The 24,105-nt window shown below is 38.3% G+C and overlaps 1 protein-coding gene across 1 annotated transcript in view; it reads right to left on the reverse strand.

Annotated features, from left to right (window-relative positions):
* The window catches only part of Antxr2 (ANTXR cell adhesion molecule 2), a 127,615-nt gene that overhangs the window by 42,932 nt on the left and 60,578 nt on the right, over positions 1 to 24,105 (reverse strand). The window contains exons 13-16 of the mRNA XM_059274707.1: positions 16,479 to 16,520; positions 15,561 to 15,656; positions 11,160 to 11,324; positions 10,842 to 10,922 (exon numbers count right to left, since the gene is read on the reverse strand). Of these exons, the coding sequence (XP_059130690.1) occupies positions 10,842 to 10,922; positions 11,160 to 11,324; positions 15,561 to 15,656; positions 16,479 to 16,520 (384 nt within the window). The remainder of the gene's footprint in view (positions 1 to 10,841; positions 10,923 to 11,159; positions 11,325 to 15,560; positions 15,657 to 16,478; positions 16,521 to 24,105) is intronic.

Consider the following 24,105-nt stretch of genomic DNA (forward strand, 5'->3'; position numbering starts at 1 on the left):
AATGTACTAAACTGAGTCTCATTAATTTCATCTGTAAAATGGGACTGATATGATATCTAACTCTGAGACTATTAAGGCAAAAATGAGATAATGTATTCGACAAACCAAAGATGCAATGGATGCTCATGGGCTGCTGGCTGAACTGGGGTTCTAAAACCACCCTGTGAAAAGAAAGCCTTAAGTTTCCTCCAGAATGGCAACATCTGTTTTCCCTGCACTGGCAGACACCAACCACCACTCTACCCAACACACATACACCCATGCACAGATGCAGACAAGCATTACAGATACTGGAACTCCTAGCCTCAATAATCTACACAAATATTCCCAAGAAGCAAGAAAAGAGTCCTCTAAAAAAACCAAGAAACATCCTAGACAAGGACCTACAACATCCTAGGTTCATAAAGCAAAATTGGTGCTCTAAAAATAACTATTTCTATTGGAAGATTGCTCTTTTCTTCAAGAGTCTGCTGGTCTTAACCCAGCCAAGCTGCAGTACCACAAGCTCCGTACAATTCCATTAGTGATCCATAATGAAAGACTAGAGATAAAGAATATAACCATCAATAGAGTCTAAGCTGCTCTGAAAAAAACATTTTCTTTATTCACCATCATCTAAGAGGCTCCCAAGGGCACAGTCCTAACCTCTGTTTTGTGTTATTACTGACCATTCAAAGCTTCCGTGGGCTCTCTAGAGCCTATAAATTAAAATCTAAGCCGTTGGCATCAGCAGGCTCTTGCATCTGCAATAGTTCCTATGCACAATTTAAGTAAGTGGATTAACGGAGTATTTCATCTCTCTATTTTCCTACAGACTATGTAAAGCAACTCATGAAAAGGAGACGACAATGCAAAGAATAGCACACACCTCCAAGTCTAATGTGTGATTCTAAATCTGCTGATAATCAAGAATACCTAGTCCCCTGACTGAATCTAACTATTGAAGTTTAGGTCACTGCTATCAACTGAAGGTCTATGTAGAAAGGTACAATAATTCCATACATTACATATTTTGCCACTGATTTTTTTTTATCCAAACACATGGAAAACACAGAATATAATCCTGAAAACTTATTTCAGAAGTTCTGAGCCTTATCTATTTTTAAAAGATCTTTTCCCTTGAAGATTTATAAGCCACTTTTGGCAGACAAAAATACTCATAAGTAATATAAGTAGTTACAACTTTCCATTGAAAAGCAACACAGAACCCTGTCATAGACTTAAGAGTAAAGAGAAGTTAATGGGAAGCATGAAAAGGGAGGGAGATGGGATTTTAAGAACAGATAGGTTAATTTTTTTGCTTCAAAGTGGTTAGGACTGCAATCATTAAAAATACATAATTTGCTGTGTATTACCTAACCAAAACATTTCATGTTCCTATTTCTTTAATTCTGTTTGGAGAAACAATACTCTTTTGTATCTTCATCTGCTTTGTTCTCTTTTTTTTTCTGTTCCTTATTCTAGCTCTGCTTCTCATTCTTCTATGTCACTCCACACCTGACATCTCCCTTCAGTGAAGTGTTTGGTATTCAGGTAAACATGAAAGTAACATTATTCAGACTTATTGCTAAGCTGTATCTAGAGATTTTATATAGATTTATTGTTAACTGTTCATCATTTCTGGATGCTCACAGTAGCTGTCAAAAGGTGAAGGCCTGAATATTAACACAAGGAAATACTTGAAAGGCACAAATGAAAATATTTATATAAGGCACATGCATGTGCGCACACACACACACACACACACACACACACACACTTCTATGCCTCCTAAAATTCTTATCTTGTAAAACACTGTTTGATACCAAAGCATGACAAATTAGGGGCTTAATATCAGTATTAATAACTCAGATTTAAATTTCTTGGCAAATAATTAAGATTAATGACAGAAAACATCCCCTTTTCCCCAACGTAACACTTGCTTGCACCTCTTCACACCTTTCCCATCATTCCTTCCAGGCTCCTTTTGGGCTGTGAAAACAGAGGTCCTGAAACATTGATCCTGTTATCTCCTGCTTTTTTGCAGGAGTTAGCAAAATAGACATGAGCAAATTTACAGCCAGCAGCTCAGACAGCTGCCTTACTTAGCAGTTAATAGGAAAGGCACTAATCTAGTTAGGATCCGGGACTAGTTCATAAATCTGGATTCAGAGAACAGCTTAAGCTATCACACATTTTTCCAGAGAGTAGGATTTGAATTAGATCATCAGCTTTCTCACCATGAAGAGCCAGTATTTCTGTAAACTAGAACAATGAGACATGGAGCTAACATAAGCTACATGCTAGCCAGCTGGTTGAGTGATTAGGCAACACATGATTGACAAGAACCTACATGGTTTGGCAGGGACTAATACGTATCTAGAAGAATGCCAATCACTAAAAACTTTTCTTGGATCAAATAGGAAGTAAAGATCAAATACATTTAAAAAAAATGGGGGAAATGCTACTTTAAGCAAAAAAAAAAAATCATGATCTAATGAAGTGAAGTAATAAGAATAACTAACCTCCATCTAAGCAGAATTCAACCTCAAGGGAGATTATTATGTCATACTTGTGTAACTCAAAAAAATGCTTAATTTAGTTCATTATAACTTGAAATTGACTACCATGCAAAAAAGACAAATCTTAGCTCCATAAAATAACATTTTATGTACCACTATTCCCTACCATGCCTTAATAAGGAATTATTCAAATGTGTCAAATAATAGAATGGCTTTGTCTTCATGTTCCCTGAAGGCTATTTTCAGGAAAGTGTAGGACAGTAAAATACGAAGTGATGATCATAGAAATACTTAAATCTACAAAGTCAAGTGACACTTCTCTCACATATCTCTAGGATCTAACACATCGTTCATTTTCATAAATTACAACAAAACCAGAGGTGACGTTTGTGTACAGAATTCTGTGCACTGAATCAATTTCATACACACCACAGGTAAGATATTGTCCCCAGACTTAGAATAGCAAAGTTTTAATGCCCCTTACAGAGTTGTAAGAACCACATAGGCATGTTCATGTCTACTGGGTCTCCCCTTAGATGTACCTTAAAGTACAGAGCGAATGACATAGAGGATTATATAACTAGAACCTGAAAGCCTCTGTGAGTCGTATGATTAAGTCCAGTTAAACACAGATAAGGTAGTGACAACCAGGCATCCAAGTGGAAAATCACATAAGTTTTCAGACATGCAGGTGGAAGTCAGAAGCGGGGGCAGACTTGTCTGAGAAAGACGTTCCTAATGCTGATATCAAATCACGAGGCTTCTCTGTGCTTTCCATAGAAAGGTGGGATATCAGAGAAATAGACCAAGGATTAGGACTTGGGGACACACCAGGGTTAAGAGCTAAGATGGTAACTGAACTGAAAGAGAGTCACTGCAGGAGAAAAAGCACCTTTTACTCTAGACTTCTTATCAGTATGCTATGCACATGAACATGCTGTATGCATATTCCACTGCAATACTCTGCAGACTTACTAACTCCATTAGGTGATTAAATATAAAGGGGATTTATTTGTGTGTCTGGTCCTTCCTTGGGAAGAGTACAGACGTATGGCATAAAATACAGCGAGTTCAGAAGAAAAATTTTAAGAAATCATTAGTGCCATGAAATGTGCTAGTAGAACATTTATTTTAAGAAGGAAACAGCTTTATTTTAAATTTAAATTAAATTAAATCTGTAATTTGTATTTAAAATAAAATATGCTTAGTAATCAACCACATTATGAAGTATAAATTTCATGTAGGTGTACATGTATGCCTACGAGATATATGTATGTATGAAAGACACATACTTAGCATTCAGTACATTAACCAGCTTGCTAAGAAATGTCTTGTGAATCTAAAGTTTAGGACATGTATTAGTTTCCCCAAGTGTTGAAGTGAACAGATCTGTGAACAGAAACACATGGTGCAAATCAGAGGATAAAATTAATTTGAATTGAGTTTGAATAAACTACCCAATTACATTGTTTTTGAAAATCATAAAGAGAAATAAAAATAATTTCACATAATTCATTAAAAGGGGATAATTATTATTGCAAAACCAGAAAAAGTAAAATCGTAAACAAATGGAAGTGTGCTAATGTGTGTCTGTGTGTATTTGCTATTTATTCAGCTTGAAAAGTAAAACATACTTATTTTGCATCTGCAAATCATCAGTTTCAAAATAATTATTAGACATTATAATTTTATTCAAAGTAAAAATGGTAGGAATGTAAATGTGAAGGAATTTTAAAAGATGAAATACTATAGATTATTTCTATATATTATAAGAGATCCCAGGTTTTATTTGTAAATAAAAGTGAAATAAAAGATACGTGGCAAAGAACATAGGCAACTAAGGAGTGGGAGGGAAAAGCACATTGATATCAAAAGGGCAGTCCTAAAACATACAGACCAGTAATATTAGACAGACTGAACAGACTTAGAATTTGTATTAGAGATGAATAAACATAGATACACACAAATGTATGTAACAATTAATGAAATAGGTTCATAAACTAGGTATCTGTGGGAGGGTTTGAAGGAAGGGATGGGAAGAACGGAAATTAATTATATCATAATCTTAAAAATAAAAGAAATGTTTCATAAAGTATTTAGCAAAGTATTTTAGGACTCTGTCCTAAAAGCATTATTTATATGGCATGTTTGAATACACATTCTTTTGAGAATCAGAGGACACCTAAGCATGCTGGCACACACTTGTAACCCAGCACTCTGGAGACTGAAGCAGGAGGATTGCTGTAAGTTCAAGACCTATACAGTGAGGACAAGCCAGTCCACAGCTACCCAGCAAGACTCTAGCTTTGGGAAAGAGAAAAGGATGGAAGAATTAAAAACTTCGTGCTCAAATCTATTTCCTTAACTGAATTGTGAAAACTTTTACACTAAACTTACAAGTGGGCATCTGGTAGACCTTAACGGCACGGTCAGTCATAGCACATTCTTTTTAAATAATAAGTTATTTCAAAATGTATTTTCTTCCTTTTTAGAGTGCATTCTGAGCTCCAAATTAAAAATTGAGTACTTAACCATATGAAAAAATACAATTTTTATGTTATAAAATCTGTGAAGTGATTGATTAGAGATGTGTTCTATCCTTTATAATAAAGATTATATTAAGATTAAATGGGACTAAAGACATGGATCAGCAGTTAAAAGTACCTTCTGCTCTGGCAGAAGAGCCTGGTCTAGTTCCCATCATCCACACAGTGGCTCACAACTGCCTGCAACTCTACTCCCAGGGGAATTAATGACTTTCTTCTAACCTCCAGAGGCACCTACATGTGATGGACATACATACACTCAGGCACACATATAAACACACACAAACACCCACACATGCACATACACATACATATAAGATAAATAAAAGCTTACATATAAAGTACTGGAAAGAAAAAGGCAGGAGAAAATGTTAAAGCATAACTCTGTGAGGTCATTTCTCCCCCAGGAGGGATGACTGTGGATGCTCTTAAGATGTTCCCATTTAAGCACACACTGAGCTTATGAAAATAATGTGCTCACCCCTGGAAACTGAGATCAACTTTTGGCCTTTTTTTTAAAGAATCTTTTTTTTGTTTTATTTTTGATATTATAGTATAATTACATTTCTCCCTTACCTTTCAAACCCTTCCATATACCTCCTAAATCTCTTTCAACTTAATGGCCTCTTCATTTATTTTTGTTATTGCATGTACACAGGTATATACATATACATTCACAAATATGACCTGCTTAGTTTATATAATGTTACTTGTATACATGTTTTGAGGGCTATTTGGCATTGGACAACCTATTGGTGCTTCCTTGGGGAAGACCAACTCTTGCATTTTTTAAAAGTATTCTTTCACTGGGCCTGCCAAAGCTTATACATGAAGGAAAATTTATATTTCTAAAAGCAGTACATTAATCTAAAAGAAGTATAGAGGTGTTTATCATAATAAATAATTTTCTTTATTAATTATAAAAATGCTCATTAAGCATCCAAATACTATTTACAGGTCTTTTTAAAAAATTCATCTAGCTTTGTAATTTAAGTAATTGAATCTTTGATGTCCTGCATCTCACTTCAAGAAACCAGAATGAATTAACACGTACCTCTTTATTACATAATTAAGAGGTGCTTTTATTTAAGCTAAGAAATAGAACTAAAAGAGCACTCTCTATGAATGTTAACATCCAGAGCAAGAGCCATTAGTTGATGACTTCCATAAAAAAGCAAATGTGTTCTGTACTACAAAATACAGTTATACAACCACAGTGTAAAGGCATGCCCGTCTCTTCAGGCATGCACCCCTGGAGCAGTCAGTGGAGCTGCTATAATAATGGCATGTTCCTGCCATGGGTTGTTCTACTGGAAATTTTATCTTTCAAACTTAAGTCAGCCAAAGGTAGTTAGCTGTAGTTAGTTGCCGTCTTTAGCAGCGTATACCCAGGCACTGAAAATAAGGAACCATTTGACGAAAAGATCAACCTTCTCCAGAAACCCAGAAGAGGTTTCCATAGCAAACATGGTAGACAACAAAAGCAGGTGGCAGGAAGCCCTGATGTGGAGGAGTTGGTCACTCCATCCTCTGGACGGTGTCGGGTATCACATGATTCATAAACGCAAGGCAGCTCACGGTGACCCTTGGGAAGGCTGGAGTCACTGAAGAAGCTGCAATTCAAAAAGGGTCGGGCCTGCTTGTTTGAGCAAGAGAATTCCGAAGCAGGGCTAACAGGGGTGTGGACATAGGTTGACAAGTAGGCTATAAACTGGAGGTGGGCTTCGGTCACTGGCCTCTGAAGTTACAAAAGTCCTCAGCACCTTCTGAACGAGTATGTGCTCCCTGGGATCCTGATGCATCTTGTCCTGTTTGGCTATAAACTTTTAAAAAGTGGAGGGCTGATATTCTGTCGGAAGGGACATCAGTCATTTCAAAGAGTGCAAAGCACACCAGTATAATTTGTCAGTGTTCTCCACATACTAGATCTGGCTTCACTTAAACTCACTGTGTACCTACGCTGCTTAGGTCACTTCTGGCTGATGAGGCCTTGCCAGCTCCAGCTTCTATCCCCAGGCCCTTTCCAAGGCTACTCCTTTGCTCCAAAGCATGCATTAGCATAGGCGACTCTCTCATCTCAAGAAGATAGATGGTCATGCAGCCACTTCACTGGATGGCGGGGTCATTCACACGACTTCAATCTTTATTCTCTGACAAACGCCCGGAACGCCTACTTGCCAGGCGAGTATTTTCACCCATCCCGCTGCCATTTACACACCGTGCACGATTAAGACTTTTTACAACATTTTTAGTAAAAGTCGAACAGATTGATGAACTTTCTTTCAGCTAAATGTAGGTACTAGAAAGGGGTGTTCCCTCTCCAAGAGGAAAATGTTTGTTTATTTTGATACACCACAGGTGTGGAGTCCTGATAAATAAAAAACAAAGTGAAGTGAATTCAATTTCCTAGATTTTTGTTTTACTGGGGCGGGGGGGTCGACGGGGGGGCGCATTCATTTGAAAAAAAAAAAAAGAACCTAAATTTCACATCTGCAGAGATAAGAAACTCTGAGTTCAGAACGTGGAATAGCATTGAACAGAAGCCCATGCATTTCAGGCATGTTCTGGGATTCTTCTGTTGCATGCGTAAGTTGATGTGCTCATTGGTGAATGAGGAGCCATTTGAAGGTTAACATAACCTCGAACACTGTCAAGGTCCTCGGGGATTTAATTGGTTTGTGGAACAACTCCAAACTAGTCCTCTGCTTTCTTCTTTCTTTGCCTTTCTGATTCTCTACTCTCTTTTCATAGGGAAAAAAAAAGGAGGACGCATGGTAATGCATCATTTATAAATTACCTTGCTATTGAGGGGGAAAACACACACGCGCGCGCGCACATACACACACACACACACACACACAAAACACTGCTTTGAAAACCAAACAAACTCCTGCTGCGGACTCGGGCCTGTTTGATGGAGACCCTTCAAAAGAGTCCAGGGCGTAATGGAGGTTGTTTGTGCAGAGACTTCGATCTGTACCTGCTGTCCCCTGTCACTCCCTGGAAACTTGGCGGCAGATGTTGCAGCCCTAAGTTGTCTCTGAAGTGGCTCTCTGTCCTGTCCCCCCACCGCCGTGGAGTCAAACTGCATTAGATCTCCTATTTGTGCCTCCGGCAAGTTTGGGAGCGCAGCTGTGTCCACCCCGCTCCTACCTTTGGAGTTTCAGGCCTCCAGGCAGCGCGCGCGAGACCAAAACGGTCCTGCCGCTCTCAACTACCTCGGCTGACAATCGGCCGCCGCCGCCACCAGCAGATGTCGGGACAACCTGCTAGCGCGCACCTGGCCGCCAAACCCGCGACTCCCAGGACCTGCCGCCTGCATCAAAGCCGCCGCTCGCCCGCAGCCGCGCGCTGGGAGCCCGCCCGCCCCCGCGGCCGCTTTGATAAGGCTCGCACCAACTTCAGCCTCCGCATCAAGGACTTCGGGGCGCGCAGAGCTCAGCCCGGGAGCCCCGCGGCCTCTGCGCCCCAGCACAGCTTCGGCTCCAAATGCACCGGGAAGGACACGCTGCCCCACCTGCGGGACTCAAGGCAGCTTCAGTTCTGTGGTCATGGGTTTGTTTATTCGACTGAGCTCTCGGGAGGCGGAATCTGCGGGAAACTGTTCCTACATAAATGACAAGGCTGTTTTCCAAAGCACAAAACAAGCTGCTGGGTAGGCAGGGGTTGTGTTCCTTGGAGCCATTAGTCAGGCCCCGAGAACAATTGTGCTTTACTAGCTGTCACGCAGCTTAAAGTCAGCCTCCTCCCCCATCCTCAGAGGATATGACTCTCTGGTATCCAGAAGGAAAAGTATTATTTATGCCCTGGCAATGTAAACGAACACCCCCCCCCATTTAAATGTGGGAGTTCCGGAGCCTTCCTAATGCCTAAAATGAACAAACTGTCTTACAATCACACACTCACTCTCCTGTACCAACATAAATACTTCACAAAAAGCACAAACAGAAGTAAATGTTGTATTTTCGAATATGCTTGCATACAAAAGAGGTTGATGGCCACCTTGGGAGACACGGGGGGGGGGGATTATTTACATGGTGATATATTTTAAATTTTTCCTTTAAGGAATTGACCTTAATATCAGATAACAGTTGTCCCAATGATATCATAGTTAAACTACTTCAATAAGAATTTAACATGCTTCTCTATGCTGACAATACACTATTTAATGGACTTTCTAATATTTAATGGAAAGTAAATTTTTAGAGCAAACTGGTAATCAGATGAAAATGAAGGCCTCTCATACAAATATACAGTTCATATTTACATGAAGTATGTATTCATGGTTTAGAACTTAATGTTGAACTCTGTTTAACTGAGTACTGGTGAATTTTAGGGGAGTAAATTTTGCAAACATCCAAACTTTTTCATAATAGTTAAAAGAGCATATAAAGTTTTAAGAAGAGAACTGGAATCCCACCCCCAATATCTCACCATTCACTTAATATCCAACACTTAATAACTTAATAAGATGGAAATCATTAAACATACAAACCAATATCTAACCTGGTGAAGAGCATGCTGAGAAGAGGCATGAAAATAATTGTAAGCAAAATGAAGTGAAAGTCGAGAGAGTTCACGAGGAAGAAGAGTTACATGTAGCTCCAGAACTCAGACCCACATCTGAACTTAAACTGAGATGTGAATTTCCACATAAAAGAGGTTTCTATTGAGAATCTGCCAATAAACTGGCAATAGAAGAGTCTGCATCATAGAGTACATAGCTCTCTCTCCCATTGGTCCTATCAAATGGCACTGGCATCGTGTTAGAGAGTTCAGCAATATTTCTCAAGATGCATATCCTCACTGGCTGAACTCAGAGGTTTCTGAAATGTTCCAAAGTTGAATTTTAAATTTAAAATTCTTTTAAACTCTTCAACACCGAGCTAAAACCACCTAATACTAAATACATCTTATCTTGGCCTCATAACATAAATACTAATTTGATGGACTACTTCATAGTGTTAAAGAGTAGCATGTCAGACCTAAGTGAAGCCACGGTCCGCTGAGGAGGTGTGCATGGTGTTCACTCCTTTGTAGGAGAGGCAGGATTGCACTCACACCATGGAAGCAGTCTGGCGTCAGGAATGGCACCAGGTCTCGCAATCAAACCTACCGCTGTTGCCTATGAGGAGCCTTTGAATAATTTCTCTAAAAGTGCTACACTAGGAAAATGGGGTAAATCATTAGAGAAAATATTTCAAACAGAATAACTCTAAACATATTTTTAAAACAAGAGCTTTAAACGGACTCCTTTGGTGAGAAAAGACATACATACAACACATCTGTAAGCACGTGGATCTAAATACCACTACCACAGACTTCTTTGGTGCTTCGAGAATTAAGGACACCTTGACATTATTTCAGAGACCAGACTGTGACAACTACTGAAGGCAGGTAACATGTTTATAGCGAAAGACAGTGGGTCTGAGGTATTTTCCCTAGATCTCATGGCTACTAAATGCTAGAAGAAAGACTTCAGATACGAATTCCCAGTCTGTTTCTTCCAAAAGAAAATAACTCAGAACACTTGTTTTCAAAGTCAAATGTTAAAGCAATGAGCATGCTTATGATTTTAATTAATTATCTGGGAAGGCACTGCTGTGGAATTGGCTTGAAAATGAACTGTAAAAACAAAATTTAACAAAAACCCCATGTAATAAGAGCACACACTGGTCAGTATCAATTCCACCCTGCACGCTAACAGGAAGTTTTAAATTATTTTCGTTAATATTTCCCTACTTTCATTATACTGCCCCCCCACACCTTTCTCAAGAGATCCCCATACACAAACCTCGTCTCCTTCCTGGGGTCTCATCAAGGACACCCGGTCATATTGCTTCAAGATCAAAGCCCAGAGTGCATCCAGACGACCCTAGAGAGAGATTGGATTTGTGAACTTGGGTAGCTTCATTTCATTAATCAATTAAGTAAGTTAGTAAATACAAAAACTTGAAGGCTTTTATGCTAAGAAAATAAGTAGTTGCTAGAGCACAAAATGAGTATCTGCTAACTGATCTGCCTTAGTCTTCCTCCTGGGACAGGAGAGACAGTAAAAGCTACTGTGTTCCTGTTAGCTTTAAGCTGTATCACACGAAATGCAGGCAAGTACCTTAATCGGTGTGTACCACTTTGTCTGAGGGGCCTGGTACGTGGGTTTGGGTCGAGGTGGTCTTGATGGCATGGGTATCTCTTCTTCGGGGATCATCACCACAGCATTTTTGGCTTTCTCTAGTCTTGCCCCTTCCTCCGTAGATCCTTTATCTCCCCAGCGGACCTTTAAAACGAAGGAGACACTGATGTCAGACAAAGGGTCCCAGAGGAGCAAGCTCTTACTTGGCCCATGGGCCTTCCAGTCACCAGCCCAGTGTAGGAAGATGAATTGGTATAGTTACTCCCAGTTCCTTCTCTTCTGAGTTTTAATGGGTCCCTTGCCACTCATTATTATTTGCCTGTGTGTGTATGTGTGGGTATATATGTGCATGTTCATGTATGTTTGAGTTCATATGTGTGTGGAGGCCAGAGGTAAACTTGAGATCATTCCTCAGGTGCCCTCCACCATGTGTTTTGAGACAAGGTCTCTCACTGGGACCTGGAGCTAGCCCATTAGAATAAGCTGGCTGGACAGGAAAGTTCAGTGATCTTCCTGTCTCTGTTTTCTCATCATTCTTTATTATATTATTATCATGACCCAAATACAAAATAACTCTTGTAAAAATATGATATCACTTAAATCTGGTGTAATGGTTTCTCCATCAGTTCAAATAAGGAGATAATTTGTGGTATACATAGATAATGTATGACTACGTAGTTCAATTCTACCTTAAGGTATTTGGGATGGTAATGGTAGCATTTATTCAATGTATTCATGTGCATTCAATCCATACAAAAATGCAAGGGAATAGATACTATGTGTGTCTCTTCCAGATGACAGACCTATGGCACAGGTTAAAAAAATGTGCCCAAAGCCACCACAGGTGCGTACAGACAGGGCAGGGATTTGGACATAAGCAGTAAGAAATGAGTGAATAAGTTTTACATGATTTTGAATTACATAAATTTATCTTACATAAAAGGAATTAATCTTTTTAAAGTTTTTCATATTTGATTGGTTCAGAAAGTATGAATTTCCATTTACAGCATTCTTCTTGCCAAAAAAGCTTTCTGTCTTTAGTTCTTTTGCTCATCTGAATATAGTCATTTGATAAATAAATTCTTACTTGAGAGACAGGAATTGGAAAAGGTTCTGTTTTGAGGGGAAAAAACATAGACCATTAGGGAATCCCACGGATTTTAGATCATTTCATTCTCTGGGAACTCTTGATATTGACCCAAACTAAGAGGACTGAGGTTGTTTTCTTTACTTTTCAGTAAACAGAAATTAAGAGCCAAGTCATAACCCAATAATATATGAATAGGAAATGGTCTCTGAAGAAGGACTTTACCCAAACAGGATCAGTGGGAGAATCCCAGGTCGTTGCCCAAGAGGACAGCGCTCAAGAAGCAATGTGCATGTAGAGAAGCAAAGACCAGTCCAAGATATGCTGCAATACACCATTAAGTCATCTCAGTGGAAGAAAAAGTTTAAAGTCACTGACTGAATTGTTAAAGCAGGAAGATGGATGGTTACTTTTCATAGAAAAAATACTATGCTAGCTTTTTTTTATAAAGCCACTTGGATAGTTTTAAACACATACACATACACCCCCTTTTACTACAATTTTAGAATAATTTTCAATTTCAAGTGGACCCTGCTGAATCATCAAAGTCTATCTGTATCTTTCAATGTGATCAATGGCTAGAATGTTCTTTGTGGGGTTGTTAAATTTGTTTGAAACACATTAAACCTAGATAGTTGGGCTCTCTTTCTGAAAAAAACAAAGGAAGAAAGGAAGTAAGGAGGGAGGGAGAGAGGGAGGAAGGAAGGAAGGAAGGAAAATTACCATCTTTTTTTCAGATCACAGTCTTTGCCTAGATAAGCTAATACTTAGAATAAAATCTTTAGATATAACTAATGAATTTAAAACTCTAAAACTAGTACACATTTCTTGCTGCTCAAACATCTCAATTTTGGGGAACAAAACTGAACAAAAGAGACAGGTGGTTTAGTAAACACATGGATTCAACAACTCATAGAAATAGTTCAGAGTGAATCCGTAAGTAGATATAATTTGATTCATGCAGAAGGGGTAGATTTGAACACAAACAGCTCGTTAGCCTTTTGTTTGTTTCACAGTTGAAACCGAAGAGGTTATGATAATTAGACACAATATCACTGGACCCACTCTCAGATTTTAAAAAAAGTGAAAGTTGGTTCAACTGCAGTTCTGATCCAGGATGGCATTCCCAGGTTTTGATGATGATATGCATGACCCTCAGTCATAGAGGCCTAAGGAGATTAATAAGTTTGCTGTCTTTGTTTCATGAAAAAGCTTTTGGGTTATCACCAACCTTCATCAAAAACAAGTTTCACTTAATCTCAAGGACTAAGACTAGAAGACACCTTGTAGAAATATCCTGCAACCCTACAAAGGAATTTAATGTGTGCGTGCGTGCGTGCGTGTGTGTGTGTGTGTGTGTGTGTGTGTGTGTGTGTGTGTAAATTTTAAATTTTTAAGTTGATCACACTAGGATGCCCTGAAAGGACGGACGGAAGAAGAACAGAAATGAATTGCTAAAGAAATTCTTAGGAGAGTTTGCCCACAGCTTTATTTTATTATAGGGAAAAAGTAGGTAAGTACAAACTTCAGAGCTGGATTCTTCCAGTTCCACTTGGCTTTCATTATCAACAACGAGTTTCCTAATTCTCAAAGCATATTTGGATAACTTAGAGTCTATATGATAAAGGAGCAATTTCAGAATTTTTAAAAGTCTGTTTCACGAGAAATTGGCAGAACCCCCCGTGTGAAGTGATTAGGAATTGTAGTCGATCTGTTGTGATAACAGCTGTTATTAAAAGCTGTGCTCCAGCTTTCCGAAAACTCCATTAGAGGAGAGTTTAAATCAATATTTAAATTAAAAGAGTGAGATTTGTAAAATCCAGAACAAGAAGTATCCATTGTGACTTAATCTAACCTCAGCTCTGAAGGTTTCTTCTCCAATTCTGATGACCTCAGAACTTCTATAATCCGTCTACTCTTCCCAGCTTACGTACTTTGCAGGTTTGAAGAGGTGTGCTTATAAAAGCATTATGGACGGTTTCCCCACTCCAATTCTAAATTCACAGTTGAGAAATTTTAATGATACTTAATTCTCAATTCAGTTTTATTGTGTACCTGTATATACTGAATTTCTTCTTTGTAAATATCTGTACTTTCTTTGTCATTTTAAAAATTCAGTATCATCCTATTTACCATCATATCAATAGAGTATTCCATTTATGTGGCCAAAATTTTTCAAGATTAATGGACACAGACTCAATGGAGGTTGACTCTTCCTTTTTCAAGAATAAAATTTTTGTCTACTAAAAAGGAAGGACAGGTGGTACAATATCACATGCTGGAATTCGAGGACTTTTGAAGTTGGAATTACAGGCTACTGGGAATGTGCCTGTGCTTTCTTGAGCATAGAGAAATTACTGCAGTTTGGATATGGAAAGCCCCCTAGGGACCTGGGTCTTGGTCATTGGTGTGGCTCTTTTGGAAGGTGGCAGCACCTGTAAGAGGCGGGACCCAGGAGGAGGGCTAAGAGTTTTTACAGGTTGTGCATCTGGGGGTGATAGCAAGATGTTCTTTGTCTTGTTTTGCTCCTACCTGCCCATGGTAAGCAGCAAGCTCTACCAAATGCTCCCTGACATAATGTTCTGCCCAGACCTAGACCCCAAACTAAGAAGGCTTACAAATCACAAGTTAACCTGAGCCAAAATAAAATTCCTTTTTTGTAAGTTGATTTATCTAAAATATTGGTAACAAAAACCTGACTACTACATAGAATCATATTCGTTTTTACCCAGGATCTACTCATGGGTTCATGATACTTTTTTTTTTTTTTAAGAAAGAATCTCAATCTTTGGACTACTGCACTAACAACAATTAGTTCAACATAATAAATGATATGCAGTATTAATTAGGATAGTTGGTGAGTAGCAAGTAAAAGCTGTTGAAAGTTTTAAATGTGCCCCTTCTATATTTGTGATAAATTCATATCCATGCTGTTGAATATTTTAAAAATTTTTTGTCAAATAGTAACTAACTGTTGGGTCTTTTCAAAGAAGAACATTGTTGAAACTATGAGTGACTGGCATTCTTGAAGTTGGTGTTCCATGGGGTAATTTTTCCCAAGACAGTAGGGAAACCCATAACTATTTTTATGCTTGGGATTCAGAAATTTTATCAATGCAGTCCTCTTGTTCTTCCCTAGTTCTGACATGGCTAGGATGATTCCACAGGAAAGGAATGTGCCCAGAGAAGGCCCAGTGCTAACTAAAGAGGTTATAAAAAGCAGTGTCTGTGGCTCAATAACCCTACAAATACATATTTTAGATTAGCACTCTCTATTTCTTTATGAGACCAACCTCCATTCTTTTAATTCCTCCAACTCCTCGACCACCATAATAGGAAGCATCCACAGTCGGCCATTTCTTGTTGGGCAAAGGTTCTTCTTCCTCTTCCTATGGAGATACAGTTTTAAAAGTTGATTTAATTAATTTCTTAAGATGTCGTTTGGTCAGAGCTGCATCACATTTAATGTTTTAAATAATTCCATTGTTATGGGAAAATGTAAAAATTATACCTGGGATATATGGGTGCATTTATAATCACATGCATCAATTTCAAGTGCAGTTCTACAAGAGATTAAGACACCTTCCCTTCAGCAAATTCTCACTACATCACCCCTAGGCTAACAGAAGTTGCTTTTTTTAACTGTTAGTATTGTATATTTAAACCAAGTATATCCACCAGTTCAAATTTGAAAAGATGATTCAACTTAGGGCAACACTTCAACAATTATTTCATGTGTCAATATATATGTAACTTTGAAGTGTGAAATTTTTATAGTGAAAAGACAAACTTTAAAGAAGCCTAAAAATGTACAATACCAGCAATTCCTTACTTTATATTGCTAGAATGATGTTAGCTAACAAAGGAATATAATAGCGAATTGTCACTTTGAAGAAAGTAAGGGCATCTTTGACCTGCCAGCTTGGATATTTCAACAATTTTAGATATGTGTCATCAGGACTATTAATATATTATTATAAAATATATTAAATCTCTATGTACTTTGATCCTGTAGCTAGTCTACCAATGAAGGGCTCATTCCTCTACTCCATGAAAGAAATCATAAGATTAAAAAACAGCAGTTGGTTTTCACAAAGTAAAAAGTAGATACTTAGTTATCACATAACTAAGTAAGTAAGGTCTAATTTTGGAATGATATTTACATATAAAAATAAAACAACTCCATATCACTTTATTAGGCCCTCACTTACCTCCTTTGGTGCAGGAGGTGGTGGGGGAGGATCCTTGATAACCTGTCCCAAAACAAAATATAATAAAATGTAAAAAGTTCCATAACATAAGAAAAAGTAAGAATGTATATATAAAAAAAAAACAACCCAATGGCTACTGTCTTAATTCCAGAGGTGGATTAAGATTTAAAACAAAACTGTACTCAAATGAGGCTGACTTAAGGTTATGAACTATATATCCCCTTTATTAAGAAAGGGATACTTTGTATCTTTACTGACCTATATATCCAGTGTAAGTACTGCTATCAGCATTTCACTCCGTAAGATCAACACCAACACAACCTTTCTTTCCAATGTTTTCTTTCTAGTAGTTCACTCTTTCCAGATGTAGACTACAAATGCTGGCATAACCTATAATGTCTCCTTTTTCTAAATAACTTCTCCAAATCCTTTCCAGGTCCAACTGAGTCTTTAACATCATTCTCTCCCCTCTCCCCCTCCCATGCCATGAATTCCTGTCTTCCCAAAGCAGACTATCATTTCTGCGATATTTACAGATGCCTCTCTCTTCTTCCCCAGCATTTATAGGGTTCTTTTTTTTTTTTATCCAGTTGAAAAAAAAATCCCCTTGTAAATGTCAATACACATTTCACATGCACATTTCCTGCACTCTGTGCTCCCACTGTTTAGCAGAGTGGGATTGGTACAAAATACACTTTCAAGGATGTAAGGCAGGAGGGAAGGGGGGACGTCTGGAGGAGAGAAAAGTGAAAAGGGTGGGAAGAGAAAAGAAACGGAGGGGAAAAGGTAGAGAGGAAGAAGGGAAACAGGAGGGAGCGAACTACAGAAAGAGAAAAGATAAAGGGATAAGAAAGGATTCTTTTTATTTCATTTTCACTGTCACAACCCAAAGTCGAAGACTTAGGAATCTATGGACTTTAAAGATATCAAGCATGTTTTTCAACTCATGCAAGTTACACACAACCAAAACTTCAATATTCTAAAAATTCCCCACCTAGTAGTGGTTCCAATTATGTCTGGACTACTGCAATAGAGAAATTCACTATTTCATAAATCATCATTTGACTGGCAAGGGACTCATCACTTAAGTTTTTTTCCCCAAAATAAAGCCAAAGCTTCTCTTTCTAACAGTTTCCACTCTTCAGCCCTGGTCCTGGAGTCTGGAAAACCTGAGCTTGTGCACGCGCACACACACACACACACACACACACACACACACACACACACACACACACATTTTCCTAATGAAGATAAATTCCTGGTTTTGGAGACTACAATGATTACTTCATTTGTACTGAGGTTATATTTGGGAGCTAAAGATAAAACCCATTTTTTATAAAATGGGTTATTTTGTTCACTTGCTGTAGTATATATACTCATTTTTAATATCCTAACTACAGTTTCCTTAACCCAAAATAACATTTTTAGATATGGTTCAGCAATTAAACTCAATAGCATTTTGGACAAAGCTGTTGGGCCTGGTGCTTCCTTGCCTCTTCTTGGCATTTTAATTGATGGGTTTCAAAAAAGAGAAAATGAGATTGGTAGGGGAAAGTGGTGGGATTGATGGAGGAGGAAGTGGAGGGGAGGGATTAGGAGTGGTAGATTTGATCAGAATATATTATATGCATGTAGGAAATGCTCAATAAAAAGCCAAAAAAAGGGAAAATATTAATACTAATATCCATGCTGTTGATAGTCTTATCATTACATTTTTTCCAGTGGTTATATGCAATCCTTGTGGTAAAAATTAAACAACTAGCCTCTTTCAGTATCTCTAGCAAGGCTTTGTTTTAACTTGTGTACTCGGGTCAATATTCTTCTAATAGAAGCTTAATCAATCATTTGTCCAGTCAAAATTGACTCAGAGTTCCAATGCATACAGTTCAAATCAAGAAATCATTGAATTTTATGGTAAGGACTTTGGGATTTCTGTCTCTCTTACGCCTTCCAAGTGTTCTCTGGAGATCTCTCACTAGAGAAAGTCCAAAATACACCCTTCTGTTGTAATGAGCCTGAACATATCTGAGATCACTTTTATTTCATAGCAAAAATTTCAAATTTACTCTTATAATATGCACATCTTGCACAGATAAATAAAAAATAATATAAATAGACTCTCTAGCAGTCTCCTTTATCATATCATCCTGGGTATTACTACATATTCCCTTCAATAACCCTTCCTTTTTATTTCATACTGACCATCTACGTGAGTGCTAATAGAGGAAAATTAAGACTGCCTAAGTTTCTTCTAGAAGGCAGCAGAAATTGGCTCAGGAGTTAAGAGCATTTACTGCTCTTGCAGAAACTCCAGCTTCATTTGTCAGAACTCACATGGTAGTTCACAACCACCCATAACTCCGGTTCCAGAGGAACCAATTTCCTCTTTTGACCCCTGTGGACTCCTGTATGCATGTGCCACACATACATACACTCTGGTGCACACACACACACACACACACACACACACACACACACACATATAAAATAAATAAATATGTATTTAAAATCTTTATGTAGTCACTTCTGTCAGACTCACGCAGGACAAGGAGTACCGTTGTGTATTTCCATTTTGCTGGAACGCCTTTACTTAGCATAATAATGTGGCGATGTCAAGCCTCTGGGGCACATCTATATGAACCAGCTGTTCTGTTGTCACTGTCTGATGCCTCAGTTTCCACACAACTCTGCCCCAACTTTCTCTCTACATGTATCTAACTACAACAAGATTGATAATCCCCCTACGTCCTTCAAATATATGGACCATTAATATTTTAGGTCATGATCAAGCTCCAAGTTAGTAAGTAAAATGTTGATTAAAATGTGAAAATGATACACTAAGGGTTCCATGATAGTAAAATATTTCTAATTTCAGTGAAAATAGTCATCAGTTTTCTCTATCAACCAATGAATTCAGAGAACTAGTGAATTTAACAGTAATTGGAAAGACATAAGATCATCCCCATTTTCTACATCTGGGAAATAAATTGGATTAATTTCAGGTTTTCTCCAACATGAAAAGCCTAATAAGATAATAAAAATACATACATCACAATACTTCTAACAGGTCTTTTGTTTCTACAACTTTCCACAATTACGTATGGATATGTGTGTGTGTGTGTGTGTGTGTGTGTGTATGTATGTATGTATGTATGTATGTATGTATGTATGTATGTGTGTGTACACCTATGCCTTGCATTCCTATCATTCCAGAAAAGAATCTTTTAGAGGTAATTTTTTTTCAATTAATACAAAGCTATGTACATGACGTATTATAAATTTAAAGAGATTTTGAAGTCTGGAGGTATGTATGGTTAACAATGAAAATAAATCTCTTATGTCCTATCTCAATCGAATGCCAATCTACTGAATTAAGAGACACAACCTCCATCACAACAAATGACAGGAACCCCAGGACAGGACCCAGAACTGAGGTTGGACTGTGTTCTTCTTGCTAACAGTAACCATCTTTCACTTGTGCTGTCATATGGCAGACACTCTTTATTTTCATGACCCTGTAAGATAACTATGCTGATGTCTATTTTAAGCACAGCAAAAGGAACTCCAACAACCCCTAATTACAACACCTCTCCAAGTCAATACAAAGAGCAAAGGTAGAACTAAAATTCAAATCCACCACTTAGAACAGTCTACTTCCAAACTCCGAGTTTAATTCCATTACATTAGATACTTTCAAATGAAAGGCAACTGCCAAGGGAAAGTCTGTGAAAGATTAGTTGTTTGCCAAGCAATTGTTACTGGGATGGATGGGTGAATGGAATCACAGATGATAGAAAATCAGAGTTACATAAAGTGTAGGCTTGAGATGGGTTTTATACCATTTCAGAGAATCACTGAACATTCACTCTGATGCTCCCCCCCACCCCAATCACTCATTAAGAAATTTCAGGACAGGAAATAAACTAGTTTTCTTCTTACATTTGAAACTATTCCTATACACATTATGACGTGGCCTCATAAGTAACAAAAGGGCAAGAAAATAAAGTCCCTAACGACAGGAGTCTGTGGAAGTGGCAAGCCTGCACATCAGTAAAATTTGTTTGGGGGGAGAAGGCAACTCAGTGTTGTCCAAGCGCATTAAAACTAACAGTCATGAGGATCTCATTCTTGTATTAAATAGTGCAAGAGCACATTCACTCCAGAGAAGGGTGCATTCATGTGCACCATATTTCATGAGAATTTGCAGGTTTTAAAAGGCATAATATTGCCTAGTTGCCAGGATTTTTTCCACTTAGCATCCTTCAGCTCTGTATTGAAAATTCTGGAAAACACTTTCACCACTTTACGAACCATATGGAGAGTTTGAGTCTTCTCCAATTTTTTTTCCGTTTGTTATTATCATCATTGGGGTGGGTGGGGGGAATTACATCTCATCTACTTAGCTGCTAGAATGAAGATTTCAGTTTGGAGGAGAGCCGATTTCTTAAAAATTTAAAAAAAAAAAAAAAGAAAGAAAGAAAGTTAGCTGCTTCAGGCAACAGTCCTTTTGATCTGCTCATTAACACTTTTCAAATGTTCGAGTGATGTGGGCATTCTTTGCGCTAGAAAATGTCAGCACTGGAGCCTGCAGCCAGCTTGATGCAATCATATGTTCTGATACTCAGAAAAAAAAAGTGAAAGAACTGTCAACATTGAACTGCTTTGGATTTTACACACACACACACACACACACACACACACACACACACACACACACAGATACAGTATACTGACTATAGATAAGTAGTATTTCAGAAGTAATTTTTGCCAGTAATTAAAAGAAAGCCATCTACATGCTACAAGCCCACAGACAATGGGAGAAACACTCTGTTTACAGGAAGTTTTAAAAAATATATGTGGTATATGTGGGCCTCCCTTTCATTTTCTCCTTGACAAAACCATGGGTCAAGGACAGTGTCTTTCTTCTGGAGTGCATAAGCCCTAAGTTCCCTTAGGTTGGTACTTGGAAAGTCCTTTTCTGAATCCCACAGTTGGACACAGAAAATGTGGTCCAGTTATCTTGTCCTTCTTTTCCTTCCCTTCTTAGCAAAGTCACCAATGCTCAGGGCATCTTACCTTGAACAAATAAACGAGAAGCCAGAAATCTACACAATAAATACAAGGTCAAATGGGGCATGGGAAGAACAGTAAAAAGATGCATCCTGACAGGAGTTAACGGTGCTACTGTCACAGACCAGGAAGAATCTGGTACCCTGTTTCCTAAATGATGTTGTTGGAAAATATCACCATGGAAGCAATACATCCAAGCATCTATCACACTATATTTCAATGAGGCAACCAAACATAAATCATTTTAATTAATGGTGCAAGGAAGGCATATTAAAATTTAAATTACTTCTGTTTTATTGTGCATTCCCCCCCAAAATCGGGCCTCTCTGAAAGTAATTCAATAAAGGTACCAGGAGCCCTCCTCAACAATAAAAATCAAGTGCAATATAGAAGCATTATTACTACGTAAAAGGAGCAGCACAGCTGTTGCTGGCTAAGAAAATTATTCTATAAAGCTCTGGTTGGAAACATCACCATGAAGTTTACCTTATAAGCAAATTAAGTTTTAAAAAAAAAGGCAACTTTTAAGTTGCTTTCTAATTTAAGATTCACAACATCTTTTTGTAATATCCTGAATGCACTAAAGACACAATGAACTTCACTGTGCTTCCTTGAGAGTGGATAAGTTTGGTTAAGGACACTAGAGTAACATGAGCATTCATCATTCCCAGCATAACCAGTGATATCTACAGCTGTGTACTACACTCATTGACAGCAATCCAGAAAGCCTCCATTTGCGACCTCGTGAGCCTTACATCTGTAATTCTGTGGAGTGTCTGGCTCTTCCAAAGGATGTGACTATGTGGCTGTCATTTCTGCTGTCCTGTTCAAACAAACCTGCCATCAACACAGCATGTCCTCTAAGCTAAACAGTAATGAAAACATCTATATTTTCTGATAGCTTACTCATAACTCAGTACATAAGAAGCTTTTCTTTAATCCCTTGTGTCTTCATTCTTTTCATCAAATGCCAAAGGGAAACCAGAGGTGATGTCCTTGCTAAAGAAAAGCAGTTGCTCTGGAGGACGTGGGGATTCTCGACGGTCAGCCTCAGCCTTAAACAGGAGGGCTATTGTATTTTGTTTAGTTTTGTGATATTTATCTATTTATTTTGTATCATAATGCAAATAATGAGGTCAGAGAACAACTTTTAAGAGCCAGTTGTGTCTCTCCACATTGTGGGTAGCAGATATTAAACTCAGATCATCAGGCTCAGTGGCAAGTACCTTTACCCCTGAGCCATCCTTCCTTCCCAAAATCCGTAACCCTAACCAGTCATTTCCAATGTGAGAATACCAGAATGAGTCTAAAAATATCATTTTCTTATTGTTGCAACAAAAAAAAAAATCATCAAAAACCTGTGGCTTAAAACAATAGAGACTTGTTCTCATTCACTTCTGGAAGTCCGGGGTCTGAGTTAAGTCTCAGTTGACTGTCGGCTAGCTGCTTCTGCGGGCTGTGGTGGGAACCACACCTTGCCTTCCCAGCTCCTGCTCACACCGGCATTCCTTGCCTTGAGGTCTGCATCACTCCAGTCTGTCACCATTGCACTGCCTTCTCCCTTTCTGTGGTCCGATTTCCCTCATAAGATTATGGTTATATGTCGATCCCATCTAAATTATTCAAGACAATCTCCCTATCACAAGAACCTAAATCATTCAGTCCTCGAAGACCCTCGAATCTCTCTAGTTGCTTCCCATTCTGGGGTGAATGCAAACTTTCTAGAAGGCATAGGAGACATTTCTGCCTGAGGGTTTTGTCAAAACCCAAACTGTCTTCCACAGGTCTCAGCCCAGCACTTTTTAAAGCACACCACCAAATAAACACACACACACACACACACACACACACACACACACACACACATCTGAAATGTCCACTAACTGCACATTTTCTTTATTATTGAAAACACATTTGAGATCATAGACTCAGTCAGCTTCCTCTAAAAAAAATGTTCTTCATATATTGCTATTGGGCACTTAGAGACCTCCATTTACACGTCTAGCCCACATTTCTTTGTTTCTATAGTAAAATATAAAATTTCATATCATATTGTAGGTATCTATGATTCCCCAGTTCCGAGTACTGTAGCTGCCATGATCAACATGATCAACACATATTTGCCAAAGAGTGAATGAAGAATTTTGCCTGTGCCTGATCCCAGCTTTTCAACCTCCTTTAGAACACATTTGCTACAGTCCGCTTTCACCTAAGTGTGACTATGCACATTTGCTACAGTTCACAATTCCACCTAAGTGTGACTATGAGTTCACATCCAGGACTTGCGGCTTTTCATTTTGTGCTTCTAAGTATAAAATAAAGGTGGCTGCCTCTGTTAAACAAACTGGAACTAAGGAGCAATCATGCTGTTTCTGAAGCTAGGGACTCTTTCTGAAATCCTGCGATAACTGGAGGGACTTATCAACGCCTTACATAAATAGTTCCATGGTTTATTATCTGCGAAGCCTCAGGTTAACATAGACCTGCTCTTACCAGCTGATGATAGGATCTCCTCTATAACATCCAAGATTATATTCTAAACCTACATTTCAGAACA

This window comes from Peromyscus eremicus, chromosome 10 (assembly GCF_949786415.1).
Source record: "Peromyscus eremicus chromosome 10, PerEre_H2_v1, whole genome shotgun sequence".
Taxonomy (NCBI): domain Eukaryota; kingdom Metazoa; phylum Chordata; class Mammalia; order Rodentia; family Cricetidae; genus Peromyscus; species Peromyscus eremicus.